This window comes from Musa acuminata, chromosome BXJ1-1, assembly GCF_036884655.1.
Source record: "Musa acuminata AAA Group cultivar baxijiao chromosome BXJ1-1, Cavendish_Baxijiao_AAA, whole genome shotgun sequence".
Taxonomy (NCBI): domain Eukaryota; kingdom Viridiplantae; phylum Streptophyta; class Magnoliopsida; order Zingiberales; family Musaceae; genus Musa; species Musa acuminata.
This window is the reverse complement of record NC_088327.1, coordinates 47034-63652: the sequence shown is the minus strand read 5'-3', so window position 1 is coordinate 63652 and position 16619 is coordinate 47034. Positions and strand designations below refer to the sequence as shown.

At 40.0% G+C, this 16619-nt stretch overlaps 1 protein-coding gene across 3 annotated transcripts; it reads right to left on the bottom strand.

The window, feature by feature from the left end:
- Positions 1-1294: 1294 nt before the first annotated feature.
- Positions 1295-9890, bottom strand: LOC135582637 (DNA topoisomerase 6 subunit B-like). 3 transcript variants are annotated; one of them, XM_065132125.1, is made up of 20 exons: positions 9336-9890; positions 9188-9240; positions 8912-9009; positions 8714-8819; positions 8403-8540; positions 8204-8255; positions 8062-8126; positions 7275-7381; positions 7038-7140; positions 6836-6921; positions 6555-6751; positions 4698-4813; positions 4515-4600; positions 4232-4304; positions 3326-3417; positions 3092-3230; positions 2921-3015; positions 2289-2463; positions 1913-2009; positions 1295-1698 (listed from the first exon to the last, which is right to left on the bottom strand). In XM_065132125.1, the coding sequence occupies exons 1-20, from the start codon at positions 9430-9432 to the stop codon at positions 1565-1567; spliced, it is 2109 nt and encodes a 702-aa protein (XP_064988197.1). In that variant the 5' UTR covers positions 9433-9890; the 3' UTR covers positions 1295-1564. The 3 variants fall into 3 exon arrangements, with proteins under 3 accessions (XP_064988197.1, XP_064989490.1, XP_064988870.1); XM_065132798.1 differs by lacking the exon at positions 1295-1698 and having other exon boundaries at positions 1714-2009; positions 9336-9888; XM_065133418.1 differs by lacking the exons at positions 9188-9240; positions 9336-9890 and having other exon boundaries at positions 8714-8814; positions 8912-8986.
- Between the last annotated feature and the right edge of the window lie 6729 nt (positions 9891-16619).

Below are 16619 nucleotides of genomic sequence, written 5' to 3'. Positions count from 1 at the left end.
GATCAAGAGATTTAATCGAACCCAATGCATTCATTCCTCGGGTGGGTTCGAATCTCAAATCGACATCGTTTATTTTAGCTTGGGTGCGTGTACAAGCCATACATACCTCTTTCTCGTTGTATTATACAAGACCGTAAAAGATTGAGGTGATCAGGCCCTGCCTCACCGTTCGATGCGGACTCGATTGCATATGTCGCGCGCTCCGACGGAAATTAAGGATGCCAGCAGCTTCGACGACTCTTCCCCTCCGTGATGGGAACTGGATACCCGACCACGTAGAAACGACCTCCCACCATCTAATTTACGCCGACAAATTAAATTGGTGGAAGGCCAGTTCTCGCCTTACAAAATGATCTGATCTTTTACGCCGACAAAATCATAAACCGGTCCATCGAGTCGATCCATCTTGTTGTATCTACTGCTCCTCGTTTAGTGCTCGAGTATTTGGTGTCTTTATGGGTAAATATCCAATTCCGGTAGACAGAAAGGACTCGGCCTTCCTTTGGCCTTTTCTGCAGCTCCTACCATTGTTAAGAGTGGCATCCAGCTGTAGGACGTGCGCTGCTTTCTTTTCGCTCTGTGTTCCTCGGGGGAAGCAAGCAGAGAGCATGGGACCCGCTTCACTTTTGCCTCGGCCATTTTACCACCCCTGACCTCGAAATTGGAAGCGCCAGGAAAACGGATTATTTCTTTGAAAACGATGAAGAAAGAAAACCAACCGTCCTCCTCCTCCCGTGGGCGATGGGCATTGGCCTTTTGCCACACGATGCACGCTTCCAACATTTACGAAATAGACACCGGTTGGTGTGCTCAAATCATACTCGTAAACATCGCCCAACCAACGAAATTATAGCAAAGATGGGCCTCCAGACGTACGCATGTACAAATCTTCGGGCACTCGATCGGCGAGTTCGATTGAAATTTGGACCTCTCTTAGTACGAGGATAACTAACCGTCAACAATTCTACGGAACAGCCGTCCGTGAATAATCGATCTGGCCAGCCCTCCATCACTCGTGCTGCAAAAGTTATTGCTGCTAGATAGCATGAAAGGTTATAGAATGCTGAATCAACTGAATGCTGGCGGCATCCTCAGGATTAAGATGGGAAGGTTCACTTCACTGATCCCTTTAACAAGCATGAGACCAGCTAACCTATGAATTCAAGTGCGCTGCAGCGCATCAGGAGGAGGCGAGCAAAAACAGAAAAAAAAAACAAAACGATTTTCTCCTAATAAACCGTGTGAGTAGGATCTTTGTTATTTCTAAAAACTAGCCAATGAAAATGCACGGATCTATGAAATGGAAGGCACACAGGGTTTGGGCTCGTTCTCCAGCGCCCCGTTGCGCAAACGATTCATATAATAGTTAGTAGTCATAAGAACAACACAAACGCACCATGCAGATTTTGTCATATCTGATGATTTACCTTAAATAAACAAACAAGCAAACAAAAAAGAGCCTTGATTCTGTAGAGTGCTCTTCTCTAGGGAAGAGAGATGCGCTTGTTCCTGGAACATGATTGATCACCAAGGAAGAACACGGTCAATCATTCTAGAGCCTGTATCAGCCAGCGGTTATCAAGTTTTTCTCTCTTCTGCATAAGTACTGGTGCAGATTCAGCCTTTCGGTATGATCACTCAGCTTCGGTGTGGTTTTTGAAACTTCAAATTGTTCCCCAACAGACAACACAATCGAGTCTGGTCCACATGCACTTGTGATTAGAGCTGCCGCAGATTGAAATCTAAATTGAAACAACATAAGCTGACTCTCTTCTGAAGAAATGGAAGAGAGCAAGATTTATTTCTTCAAGTTCAACATGAACGAATCTTTTCTTCAAAAATAACCAAAAATAAATCAACTACTAAGTAATTAGTCTAAAAACGAAAACAGGGCTATGAAGGTCCACGTAACTGTAGGAGCCTTCGAGTGAACTTAAATAAATGGGTTCCCTTGGTTCCTCGCTTGCTCCACTTTGTGTAGCATATTCCAAGGCCATCTCATAATCCACCTGAACCGATAGAAGAAATTACTCTTTTAGCTGATGCATAATGAAAAATGTATCATCGGAAGAACATTTCAAGAAGACAGCCGAAGCACTGATTAACATGAATTTTCCGTAGCAATTAGTCCAGATACAAGTTGTTTAAATAATAAATAGTTTTCTAGAGATCTTTTAAGTGCCAATACGTGTATAACCAATCGATGATGCTAGGATAACTCCTAGCATCAGTGGCTGAACCTGCCATGATGATGACAGACGACAAAATTAAGTCAATCAAGACATTACCTGCTCAACATATTGAGAAAGGCTTTCTCCGAAGGTCATCTCCGTTATCTCCTTAGATGCTATTTTATTTAAAAGTTCATCGTCCTCTTTGTCAAAGCGCTGCCTCTTCGGTTCATAATTCTGAGCCATTTCTTCAAGGACGTCCATGATGGCTCTTGAAGCATCTGGAATGTACCTGCCATAGAAAAAACATCAGGAAGGCATCCAACCATATAAATCTTTTTACATGTGTGTGAATGGCTGGGCATAAATGCAAGATGCCACTGTTCAACTCTGGTTTGCTGCAATAATCTAGTCAAACACTTGTCAACCTCAAAAAACAGGCAAACTCATCAAACGAACTTCATCTGAATTTTTGATAAACCCAGCTGCATTACACCTGAAGCTCCAGAGATATTTCTTTAAAACAGTAGACACACACACACACACAAATACATGCAGATATGTAGAAGATTTAAGCTGAGGCAATCAACTATCATACTGAAACAAGCAGACACCTTGGATATTTAATTCAAAAATAGAAAAGTTTAAAAACTTAAATTTGCATCACAAGCTTCATGGCTATGGCAATCATAATGATAAATCACCAATAAGCTTTTGATGCAAGAATCTCAATTTCATAATTGCATTACCTGGTCAGATTGCGTTTCCTCTCCTGTCGTTCACGAGCTTGAAGTTTCTTCACTATTTTAGATCTCAGTTGAAGACAACATTGTTTGATAGCAGACTGCATATTTGGACGCAGGGATCATATTAGTTTATTTTCTCTTTATAGGCCACTAAGGTGTGAAGTTTTTTGATACCTTGACTGCTGAAGAAATTTCAGTAATATCATCTCCAATATATTCCTTCCCAGTTCCTTTGAAGGGTACTTTTGTGCTTACAATGCTTACAAACACACCAATTTTATCTTGCATCTGATTGATCTTGTAACTACTCCAGCTACAATGAACAAGATGATAAATAATTATTATATCAGAAGAAAAGAATGAACATATGGTAATTTACTAAATAATTGTGTGGCAAAGAATCCAAACTTGATCTTTTTCATAGCAGTTCTTGTGACGACGTCTGCTCCTTGCTCAAATAAAAGTGGTATACGATTTGCAAAACGGAATATATTAAGACCCTATCACAAAAAATGGAACATCCTGGTTATTGCAACTCCTTAAACACAACCTGTCATGACCATGAAGGATTTACTAGGCAGCGGGCATCTTCAAGAGAGCGGGTAAAAAATGTAGTGATAAGAAAAATAGATAACTTGAGATGATTGGTACAAGAGATGAAAAATCATTCTTGAATATCAGTAACGTCATCAGCATTTAACTCACAATAAGCATGAACTCCAATGGGTTTTTTCTCCCTAAAATTAAACAACTGCAGCTTCACAAAGCCCAATGTTTATCATGCCAACAAAGCGTTAAGTGTGCTTGCACAAGATTGTGGTTTGTTCAGGAAAGCAGCACAAGAACTTTCAAACGATATAGCATGAAAAGCCAGCCACGGAATCTTAGCAAATCTTGCAATTAAATCCCATCTCTCATATGTGCTAAAAGTACACCTATGAATAAGAACAACACGGTCATGAATAACAATATATATATATATACACACACACACATGTAGAACATATATAATAGAGAGCCTTTGAACCAGGAAATTGGTATATTGTTCTTTCTGAGAATAAAATATAACCAAGATATGGTTGCATTTCAAAAAGGGAAAGAGGGCGGGAGTTAGGTTGGGGGCTGTTTAAGAGATATCAAAGAGACAGGAATGGAGTAGTCTTTACAAAGCATTATACTTCTTTGGTGTAAAAGGAATATTGCATTCATCCTACAAGATGCATGAAGAGTAATTAATATTACTCATATGGGAGGACAACCCATGGCTGCAAATATTTCTTATAAATAAACCATTAAGAATGTAGAATTTCTTACTTGTTTTACATCTTTTCCGCCAAGGCTAATTCCAGCTTCAACAATGAATGGATGCCCTTCAAAAACCTGGGGACTGAATTTGCAACCAGGTTTTAGAGAGGTATTATCAGAAAATCCACAATTTAATAAAGTAAAGAAAAGAAAAACTAATTCCCACAAGAATCGGCTGATTCAATTGATGACCATGATGCAACAATTTAATTCAACTTTTGGGTAACAGGTCCTGTATGCATAACAGGAAGCAGAAATGTGTAGCAGTTTTCATCCAAATGAAGATAACAACCTGCTTGAACATGTGGCAACCATGTCTGGCTGCAGCTCCTTAATGATTCCAAGACGGAGATTGTATTCCCCTGCTGGACTAAGACACTGTCAACGTAGTAAGTCCAGAAAGTGTTCTAATCAAAATAGCATGAGAAATACATACTCAATTTCAGAGTCTAATGAGAAACAACGCACAACTTACATCACCACTAGGATCATCAAATTTAGCCTGACGAAATAGTTGATGAATCCGAACAATTTGATGAGATGTTAGATTTTTCACAGCCATTTTTGGACCAAAATCAGGGCCCATTTCCCCTGGAGAACAGACAATAGAATAGGAAGTAATGTTCTAGTCACTACCTTTTACTGGAATAACAACTTGTGTGAGATTTAAGAGTTCTAACTTTTCATGAGATATCCAGATGGCAAGAAATGCTATTAAAAGTGCAGCCATATACAACAGGTGCTGTCCGTACCTTACAGGTGCCATAATTTTAGAGGCACCCTTAACTGTATGATAATACAGACTCAGCCTACATCAGTAAGATAAACAAAGGATATCAGTGCCACCTATGCTCTAGTATCCCCGTATAGAACTTAGCAAATACATGTGCAAATTGGCACCATATGTGCAATAGGTAGCACAAAAGGTTACATTTCATGTGGCACATAATATGCCAACATTTGTTAAGTTTTGGCTAAAATGACTATTCCACACCGGTACATAATGGGACAAATTATTGGTGCTCTAACTATGTCCATAGTTAAACTTAGCATGAACAAATGCACGTTGGGTTTATGGCACGGAGCAGAACAACTTGCATTACAGAAAAAGAGATATTAGTTGAATAGGCCTTTATCTTACTCTTCAAGGCAGTAGGCATGCCAATCAGCTCTGGAGAGCACACAAACCAAATTCAGTTCAGTTTTTGGTCAAATCCACCTAAGTTGAACCACTTTTGGTCTAATTTCAGCCACTTCAGCCAAAGCAAACCAAAACCAATCCCAAGCTTTTAAAAAGTTTGGAAATGCTAATACTCCCATGCTCTTCCAACCCATCATCAATGCCTTCTAAGCCATTTATCCAAAAGCTTTGCTTCCAAAGATCTATGTGGATATGACAACTTGCATCAGCCTGGACAAAGACTGTTAGCAGCCTATGAGACCCCCCAATACCTTTCTAGACTGAGGTCGCTAGAAGAGTCTAATTCTTCAGCATTTTGTTGCATAAGCTAAATGAACCATGTCAATGTATTTATTGTTTTATTTTTCTTGGATTAATAGGATTTTAACTTTCTTTCACCAAAAAAAAGTTAGAACTTATTTACCTTTCGTCAATCTTTTTTTATAATAATAAATATAACTTCTGGCTCCAAACAGTAGAAAAGAATCCATTATATTTCTATTCTCTTGAAATTTACTAGAATTTTAGAAAATTTTAATGTCCTAAACCGAAGAGCATAAAGTTAACCTAAAAATGATAAAATGTTTTATTCCAATATCGACCAAAACTGGAAAAAGATAACCGTTTTCATGAACTGAGGCCAATAGGTGGTCAGCATGCAGCAAAGCAACCTTTTGATGTAAATGGCAGCCAAGGAGTATTGTGCAACATGTAACTCAATCAGGATATCACAACTGTGAAAAGAAGCTAAACTTTTGGCTAATGATAAGATCGTTGACATATTTGGTCCCCACATGATGTGATTAATCACCTATAGGAGAAATTTCTTTTATCACATAAAACCCAGGGTCGATTCTTCAAAAGCATAGAAAAAAATGAAAGAGCTAAAATTCAGCACTTTTGTTATTTCACCAAAAGTTTAATAATAAGTCCTAAAATCAATAACCAAATGGGAACTCCAATAGGATATAAAGAATTATTAACCCATAAAAAGGTAAGAACCTAGCCAATCAGGGATTTGATGAGTACTAAAACTGAAGAAGGGGTCTTCACAAAGTTCTGAACCTTCCAGCAGCAATTTATTCAATGGTAGCATGTATTATTAATTTCATGTGCAGTAAAAGTCAATAGCCATTAGAATCAAATACTTACCCACTAAACGTTCAGCATATGACTTGCTTATATTTACAAATTCATGTTGAAGAAATTGCTGAAGTGTTTGCTTTGAAGTTTCTGCAATAAGGCGTTTGATGAGTAGTATATCAACAGCAGAGGGGTGGTGCTTTGTCTCAAGAGGAGCTGGAGGCATTACATCTGTTCTTCGTGCAAATCTAATTGTCAAATTCTTTCTGAATAACCAAACAAATGAAAAAATGTCAGTCATATATATGAGGAAATAAAGTTGGAAACATGAATTTTGAAACATAACTTACTCTGAAATGCCTGAAATAAATTTAAAAAAGAACTGAGAATAAGGGGTGATCACAGCCATCTGCCGCATATAATGAAGAATCTTTGACTGGATAATCAAATAAGGTCGTTAAAGATTAACAACCAAACTATTTGCATTTTCATTCTTTATCACAAAAGTTTTAATGGTCCAAACATGAAAAAAGTAACAGAAGCACCACTCACACGATAAGTAGTCCAGTTGCCCTCGATGATAATTTGAATTTCAGCTCCATGCCACTTGTCTTTGTTTTCCCTTTTTTCATGTAGATGAACATGAGGAATGTTTCTGAGCAGCAGAAAACACAAAATATCAGGAAATAACATCAACAAACATATAAAATGCCTGAAAAACGACAAGTAAATGCAATAGTCTATCAAGCCTGTTCTCAAACAAATATTTATTCCAGGCAATGTACTTACTGATGTATATCGATGTCTAATCGACAAAAAGATGCATAATTTTGGCCCCTTGTAGCTGACAGAATCTCGATGGGAAGCCCTGTGCTCATCTTAGACCAAATCAATGCCTGTTATACTCCATGAATAAGTCGCTCAGTTTAGAAAAGGTATCAAGAGCAAGAAGGGTGACATTAGAACTAATGTTTTAGAATACTAATGAAGTCATAATCATCGTTGTCAGGATCAGGATGGTATACAATCACAGAGAAAAGCATGGGGATCTTAAGAATCTGTACTTTAATAATTAGTGATTCCTCATTAAAATTAGAACAGAGAATACTGGAAGCACGAATTATTTGAAAATTAGATGGATTGAACATGAGGAGATACCATATTTAACAGCATAATACAAAACAAACATCAGTTTAATCAGTATCCTCCCTAGCCATCTTAATTATTGGATTGTAAGGCCCTAATGACTCTAGGGTTGAATAAAAACATGAGTCAGTCTTGTTTGAAAACTTAACAAATGTTACATTTCAATGAGGAATGTAATATTGATCTTCTATAGAATCAAGTATGTTGAAGACAAAAAGTTGCATTCTATGGTGAAAATTAAAAGATTGAAACTCTGTACTGTTACCAACAGTTTGTAAATTGAACTTGCATTAGAACATCTATAAATGTGGAATGCCTGCATACATGTTTCACGCAGAATTACATTCACTTATAAACATTGTTGAACAACTAGATAAACTGATCGTATCATACTAATGTCATAGGAGGAAACCAACAAATAAAAACATACCATTTTTGCACCAAGTCCAAATTTCCCACGTGTTTGTTTTAACCCATATTTTGTACCAGAGAGAACTGAAAGGGACCCAATTAAGTTAGCTTTATAAATTTCATCAACCGCAAACATTACAGACAAACGAATGGCATCATACCTCTTCCAAACATATTTGGGATTTCATCATGTGGCATCCCTCTTCCGTTATCCTGCATCAGATATTCATTACAACCACAAAATTGGTGATTTCTCTGGGAGCAAAAACCAGTCTTGGAGGATACAAATGGAATGAATAAAATAAGATGTGTTTTGAAATGACAGCAGAATTTTTTCATTGTTTTAGATTTGAAAGCCACCTTACAGGTTACTTTAAAGAATGATGCTTCACCTCGACCTTTCCCACCCTTGATAGCAGGAGGTTCTTTCAGCTTCTTCCCAAGGGCAACATTCTTAGCTTGAATTTCTTGCATACGTGCCTCTTTGGCAAGACGCTTCTACAACAATATAAAAAAACAAAATTATTTGTGAAATCAAGAGAGATAGGTTCTAAAGATTGAGAGCTGCAGAAGCACCACCGTAACCATAGATCGCATTCATGTTCTAGCAAAACAATTGAATAGATAACATAATTTTAAACAAATAGAGGTTAGATGACCAAAATACACACCTCACGAGCCTTAGTAGTCTCAAAATCATCATAAAGTTCTTCATCAACCCGCTGTCGATCAACAAGACCAATCATTGTGTTGAATTTGTTCTTAGTGATCTCTTCTCTATGCATCAAAGACATCATGGGATATCAATATTTTAGTGGGCTACCGGCAAACCAGATAACTATCAAGATAGTCATGGACAAGTCACTAACATTATTAACTCGATATCTGGGAGCTGAGAAATAGACTCGGCCGAATCAAGAGCATTTTCCACAAGTTCTCTCACGGTTGTGTATAATGATTTTCCAGGCTGGAGGACAAATAGAAAGAAAAAGAAAACTCAACTTGATCAGAAATACACTTCCTAACTTATAGGTTGATTTAAAATTTTCAAGGTGAAAATACAGAGACCACACCGCCAAAAAAATAAGCAAAACGCACAGGCCAAACGAAATCATTGATAGAACAGAGCTACTGGAAGAGCTTACATTGTCGAATCCAGCTATGTTCTTGTTCTCAGCGAAGAACTCAGCCGGGGATTCTGCAAAAAATAAAAAAAAACACAGAAAAACCCCAATCAAAGCGAGAAAAAACCAGAAGACGAACGCACGGGTGGCGGTTTCCAAGAACACTCACTCTGCTTCAAAAGGCTTTCTTTTGCCATGCAATTCGTCTTCGATCTGCCCTTATTTGTCCTCTTCAACTCATCCGAGCTTCCTCGGCTAGAATCCATCAGCACCCAGATGCCAGTTCGATTGGAGAAGCTAGAGAGAGATACATACAAGAAGCAGACGGAGATTCCGAAGTCGGGAAGGCGATCTAAGGAATGTGAACGATTTTTAACGGAGTACGGAATGGGCTCGTCCAAAGCAGCCGAGATCGCGAGGAATAATGAAATGAGAAAATTCGAACCTAGGGCATGGGTTGGTGGGGAGCGAATCTAAGAGAGGTATTTAATCTTTTGGGTGTTCGAATCCAACAGGGAACAGTTAGGGTTTTGCTTCGAGAATGGGCGCCGCGAAATGGGCGAGAAAAAAAATAATAAGAAAACGAGGAATTGCTCATAAATAAGACCCTTCAGATTTCAGACGGATATGCAGTATTCCTGCTTTGAGCTGCATGTGTGTGCGACCGGCGGGACTGTGACCAGAACTATCCTTGCACACGATGGTTCGCTTGAACTCGATGCTGTCGTTCGCCTCCCTCCGAACGGTTGGCCTCGCGTTCACTTTTTAATTAACTTTTATTATTATTTTAAATAAAAAAACAAGATTCGAAATTTAAAAAAAAAAATCCCTCCGAACAAAATTTTATTATATTAAATTTTATATTCTTATTCAGATTATGATCCGATAAGACATATTTTGGCATCACCCACATGAACCTAGGTAAACAGACACAATGATGCATGCGTGGAATCTCAAGTACATGACGCACAGCACACACATGGCGGGCAGCCGCTTGCCGCCCCTTCCGTACAAAGGACATCATCACGGTACAATCGTCTCAGAAAGCTTGGGGCAGCACTATGTGACGTCGATCCATGCAGGTCAATCGAAGCTCGTACAGAAGCTAAAGTCGATCGTCCGAGAAGCCCGCCGTAGTTAATTGACATAACACGACCAACTCATCCTCGTAAGTATAAAAGTTAACCCTCCTTAACTAGGAGGGGGAGGACCTTATACGATCAACTCTATCTCATTTCACCGAAAGCTAACTTAAGTTTCGGATGGATCGAGTCGGAAAATCCCCCCTCCCGACCTCGACTTGTGTGCAAGAGTCTAATGACGGAGAAGTAGGCCACTCGCCAAGAGAGAAGACCGCACTCGGGAGACGAGGCTTGAACTCGACCCGACTCGATGCTCGCCCTCACAACTTGAGCATCCACATGGGCAACCTTGTACATCTGGGACTAAACCGAGCCGTGCTGACACCTCGACCACAGTATAAAGATTCACCAATATTTTGGCACTAGAAGGAGAGCCCTAATGTCGCAAGATTAGCCCTAGTTAGGCAACCTGACCGAACACTTAAGCAACGAGCACCTCCCGACCCACTCAACTCTTGGGTTAGAAGAACAACTCCCACCTCCCCCGAGGCAAGAGGCGAATAGCTCCGCAATGACCCCGAGCCGCTATTGGCAGTTGTTCACTAATCCGGGGTTATTGCCTCCCAAGATCGCTACTGCTCAACCTCCCATCTTTGCCGAGGCGTTCCTTACCCTAACACACGAAGTCCAAGTTTTGTTGGGGATGATACAAACTATTGTTCCCCACTTCAGTGTCAATGAAAAGTTTCGAAGTCGGTGTGGCACACCACGTCAATACAATGTCGTCCCGCGAAGAGTGGAACAGCGCCGCTTGGGTATGACGATGGCATCGCTCGGGTACAACACCATCCCGCAAAGAATGGAACGACGTCGCTCAGGTGTGACAACATCATTGCTCGGGTACGATGTCATCCCCGCAAGGAATGGAACGACGTTGCTCGAGTATGCCTCTACCCCACAAAGGCAATGACAACTCTGTTCAGGTACAATGCCACGCAGGACAACTGGTGTCAGCGTGGAAGGTATGGTTCACCATTTAAGAGGGCAATTGCCATTAAGAGGCTGGTAATAGCCAACCCCCATAGGTAGGCATAAAAGCCCATTGTCTGGCCAACATAGGAGAGGCTTTTTACTCACACATTCTATTCTCACTCATTCAACGGAAAGGTAACTTAAACATATGAGGGGTCAGATTAGGAAATTTCCCTCCCAATCTCGGCCTGTGTGCAGGAGCCCAATGGCATCAAAGGTTGTTGGGAAATCCTTGGGGGCGACATCACATGCGCAGCGGAAGAACAAGAAAACAAAATCCTCGATTCCCAAAGAGATGTTCGTCGTCGTGCGAAGATTGGTACGCAAAAATCCGCGAAACATAAAACTGCGTATAGAGTATATTGTGTTACCTAGAGAGATCGTATATCCGTGTTTCCTTGCAGATCCTTAGGAGAGGGTGAAGGAGGTCAAGCATCCTCCTCTCTAGCGGTGATCCACACAGCAGGGTTGCGACGACGCTTCTCAAAACTCCAGGCCTACTCAGATGTGGAGATAGAGAGGAGAATAGGAAAAGGCAAACAAAAGCTCTCTAGCCTACGGGGCTCTGAATCCCTCCTATTTATAGAGGTCCCCTGTCAAACCGTAATGGGTCATCCCCTAGTGGGTATTGGATCTGCATCCAATAAGACAAGGGTTCCGTCGGATATCTCATATCCGAACCTCTATTCATCGCAATGCCTACCATATGTGTGTGACCCTCTAGGCCCAATATCAAGATGGTCGTGAGTCATACCTGTCAGAACTCCTTCTAACTCAGTGAATTATTATCTCTGTAATAATTCACTCGACTCATCGACTACGAACGTACTAGGCCACTACGCCGTAGTCCCCAGACGATACAGGGGAATCCAATCCATTGGACCTGTCTGTCCTCAGTTACCGTGTACCTATAGTCCCTCATCCATCTAATATTTCAGAGACCGTATATCGAGCATGGTGTTGTCAGACCCATACGGTTTCTTCTCGAGTCTCGCTCTAATCGGATTCTCCCGGAGAACTCTTTCTCTCTCAACCCGAATGACCCTAGCCAGGGATTCGTCTGAGTAAGAACACATGAGATATTCCTCTCATGACGCCGAGAGTGGATGATCCTCTATCGACACTCAATAGCCCTCGTAAGGTCGACTACCACTCCCAATGACCAACTGTACTAGATCTGGGACAGCCAAACCTATAAGTCTGGTATCAAAGAGTGGAGCACTTATACAGGACATCCTTGGTGTCTCAAGTCTAAGGACCAAATACACCACTAGGACTACGAAATCGCTGTCTGACAATAAGACCTCATCAACCATCCAGCATTCCGTAAGCGGATCAATCAGTGAACTCATTCTCCAATGAGCACCTGTACTGTATCCCTAGTGTCCCTACACAAGCAGCTATGAGACCAGCTGCATCCATCATATGGACAGGTATACAGCACACCAGTTTGTCCGGTTATCACGATATCCCTCTCGAGTAACCTATGACAGGGATTATTTAGGATATGTGTTTAAAGGTGAATCGATCTTATTATCGTGATCTCATCACGATCCGATTCCCATTGCACAAATCCAAGGACATCACAATATATGTATGCATTTATGCAATAGTTATAAAGTGATATATGCCAAAATATAATAAGTAAAGAGATTCTATATTAAGTCACACGTGCCATCACTCACGTGATTGGCTTGCTGGGCACCTATGACTAACAAAGGTTACTCTCGGGAGACAAGGTTTCAACCCAACCCGACGCACGAATGGAGATGCGAAAGACCCTACGCATCGAGGATCCCAAGATAAAGGGCGGCATCGGATTCGAGATGACCGACGCTAGCTCCCGAGACCCGAGTGCTAGACCAGGCTACCCTGCGCATCTAGAATCGACTCTCGCCGTGCTGACTCCCTGACCATGACGTAGAGAGACCCAGTCATGCTGACTCCTCGTCCACAGCCAGGCGACCATAACCGATCGATTTTCACCGATAGCTTATGCTAAATTGGAAAGAGGGGTTTGGATTATAGAAACAAAAATTTTATCATTTTAAATTTTATATTGATCCGACACTGCCAAAAAGGTTATCATACCGCTGAGACACGTAATAGGATGTGATAAGGTATATTTCGAATCTAGGCCACGTCACGACTAACGCCATGCCATGCTACAGCCAAGTCAACAAGAGGAGCACCTCCACGCGCCAGGCCAGAATCTGTACCAAGGCGTTACTCGGTACGTCCCGACCTGGAAAGCTCAGGACGGTGTCGCATGGCGTCGTTCCGCGCACTCTGGGACGGCGACCGCACAAAGATACTATCTCACCTATCGAGAATCGATCACCACGCCAAACCCGTATACGACCGACCCTCGTATAGTAGTATAAAAAACCCTAATCGGCATCCGACCTAGGGGGAGGCAAAAGAGAGAGAGAGAGAGAGAGAGAGAGAGAGATTAACCCACCACTGATTTACTCGTCGGATGGGCCATAGTCGGAAAACACTCGACAGGGACCTTCTGTGCAGGAAAGCGAATCTCCCTAAGGTGGGACCATCTCGATTGAAAGAGGCACTTTTAACATTCCGACAGCAGCACCCCGTCCGAAGGGCACGATCGACCTCGGCAACCAGCTCACCCGACCGAAAACTCCCGACATTGACCCGTGAACCAAGTCATGCTGACTCATCAGTCACGACGCATCAGTTCATCAACAGCATGCAAGAGCTCGAGTTATAATGACATCGGAAGAGCATTATTGCAAGAGAGATTGATGAGCATCGACCCTGGAAATGCATCACGCACACCAAACCCCATCCCTTGTTTTGTACCCTTAAACCCACGCCATCGTCACCGATCGATAATTACTTTTGAATTTTAAATAGTAATTAAATTAGTTCAAGAACTAATTTTATGGCTCAATTTATATATGATAAAATATATCAAAGATCTAATTTGATTCTAACAGAAAGAAAATTCATATCTTGGAAAATCTTGGAGATAATTATCTTTTATATATATAACTCCTAAATATCTTAAAAATTTATATCATAAACTTTTTAAGAGAAATATATAATTTTTTATATAATAATCGGACCTCCTAATGATCTTATAAATCACATGATAACATATGAGATCATGTGTCTCGCCTCTTAATTGATCCATACTTCATCGATCACGAACATCCAAGGTATACTATACGATGATGGCATTAAAAAACACGCATCCTATTGTCGATCTATGATAATTTATATTTCAATCATGCTTAATTATATTTTACATGTTCAATCTTACGATTTGAGCATAAAAATATTTGAATATTTGATTGTTTTATAAATATCATAAATATATTAAGACTTTTATAATGAGAAGAATGGAGACAAAATATATATTTTGAGAGGGTTTATAGAAAACGAAACTATTTTTTTAATATTTTATGTGAAATAATGTAAGGGACTGATGAGAGCATAAAAGATGCTTCTGACTTGGATTTAAATTAAGAGAGTGTTGTATTTCATATATCTTCGTTCTTTGAGCCATGTAAATTTAATTTTATGTTTATTAATTTTATTATAATTATTATATATTTATATTATTTTTATGTTTCTATATACTTTCTTTCCACGTCAAAATCCAAAAGATTTAATGTGATTAGGAACTTAGCGAGGATATCAATGTTTGACTTTGTAAATTTTTTGAAGGATGATGAGAGGCAAAATCTTACAAACTTAGCGAGGATATCAATGTTTGACTTTGTAAGTTTTTTTGAAGTACGATGAGAGGCACAAACTTACTTGATGACAAATATGTTAGGAACGAGTCGGCACTAAGAGGGGGTTTAATTAATGCAATGGATAAAAATTACGTTGTTGAAAATCTCATTATGATTAAACCCGTTTCAGAAGATATTAACTTGTTGAAAGTATACGAAAGAGTATAGTGGATGTAAAGTAAGTAAGGTAGTTTGCAGTTAAGGTAAATTGCAAAACAGAAATACAAACTGAATTATAGTGGTTTGGTCGTTGTGACCTACATCTACTCCATCGATTCTTCTTCCGTCAAGGCCATCGTTATCCACTAACGATCTTCATTCAATGGGCAAAGATCAATTATCCTTATAACTTGATTTTCTTTTTGATAAGTTTAGGAAAGAATCTTTATAACTACCACAACCTCCTCTTTTAAACTTCACTAACACTTAGAGTTTGAGAGGAGTTCACACAAGATTATAGCAACATTTTCTTTCTTTTTTTCACTTTTAATTTTTGTGTGTTTTAATTAAGGATGAGAGGGGTATTTATAGGCCTCAAGTTGATTCAAACTTGGAGCCTAAAAATGTCTCATCCTAGGTCTTCGAGGTATTAGCGGTACCACTGCCTGTCAATCTGACATTGACACTGGGCGGTACCATCGCCCAGTCTGGCAGTACCATCACCTAGAAGACTGTGCCTGACATAGTCTCGAAAATTATGCCACGATAGTTTCACTAGTTGGGTCACTGTTTGAGCCTTTCATTTGGCCCAACACAACATAAACTTAGGCCCAACTGACTCCTAATTGAGTTGGCCAAATTCCAATCCAATTATGTGCTAACTACAAATTTTAAGGCATACACTAAGCTTAATAAGTCTAGTAAGTCTGAGTTTCTTCCAGCGAGCTTCCGACGATCTCTCGGCAATGTCCCAGCGGACTCCCGGCAAGCTCCTAGACTTCACGATAATCTTCTTGGCGAGTTCTAATGAGCTTCTTTGGCAAGCTCCTAGACTTCTCGATCAATTCTGGCAAAACTTCCGACGAACTGTCAAACTCCCAACGAAACTCATTCTTGACTCCGGGACTTCATTTTGCTTTATGTCTTGATTGCTATCGTAGTTAATCTTGCACAAATAAAACATATTTCGATATAGATAATTATTATAAATCTTAAATCAAATGTTGTCCGATATGTCGTTGGTTCATCGACGCTTCATCCTCTCTTACGGTCTATTGTCCAATCGGTCAATTGACTTCTGCAATTCCGATATCCTTGACGTAATTTTTGCTCTTCTTGGCTAGATGCCCAAACTCATGGCCCGAAGCCTTCTGTCAATACATCGACCGATCATTTGGCTTGACGTCCAATCTTGTGACATATTTTTCTTCGAACTAACATGATTCTTCCTACTTTAATTATCTTCCCCTGATTCAAGCTTTCTGCGTTACTTAAAACACATATTAAATCATAAACACTCTCAATTGGTTTTACCATCAAAATTCGAAATTCAATAAAATAAGAGTGAAAGATGTTATCAAGAGAGAAAAAAAGAATAGATGAGAAAAAATACAGGAGCTTGAGATGAAGGTG

What these genes read in the sequence shown, in the direction of transcription:
- LOC135582637 (XM_065132125.1), bottom strand. Translation starts at nt 9,432, where the DNA reads ATGGATTCTAGCCGAGGAAGCTCGGATGAGTTGAAGAGGACAAATAAG. An exon ending in GTTGCCACATGTTCAAGCAG is followed by an intron (nt 4,305 to 4,514) that starts GTTGTTATCTTC and finishes TTGCAAATTCAG; the next exon opens with TCCCCAGGTTTTTGAAGGGC. An exon ending in AGGAAACGCAATCTGACCAG is followed by an intron (nt 2,464 to 2,920) that starts GTAATGCAATTA and finishes TTTCTATGGCAG; the next exon opens with GTACATTCCAGATGCTTCAA.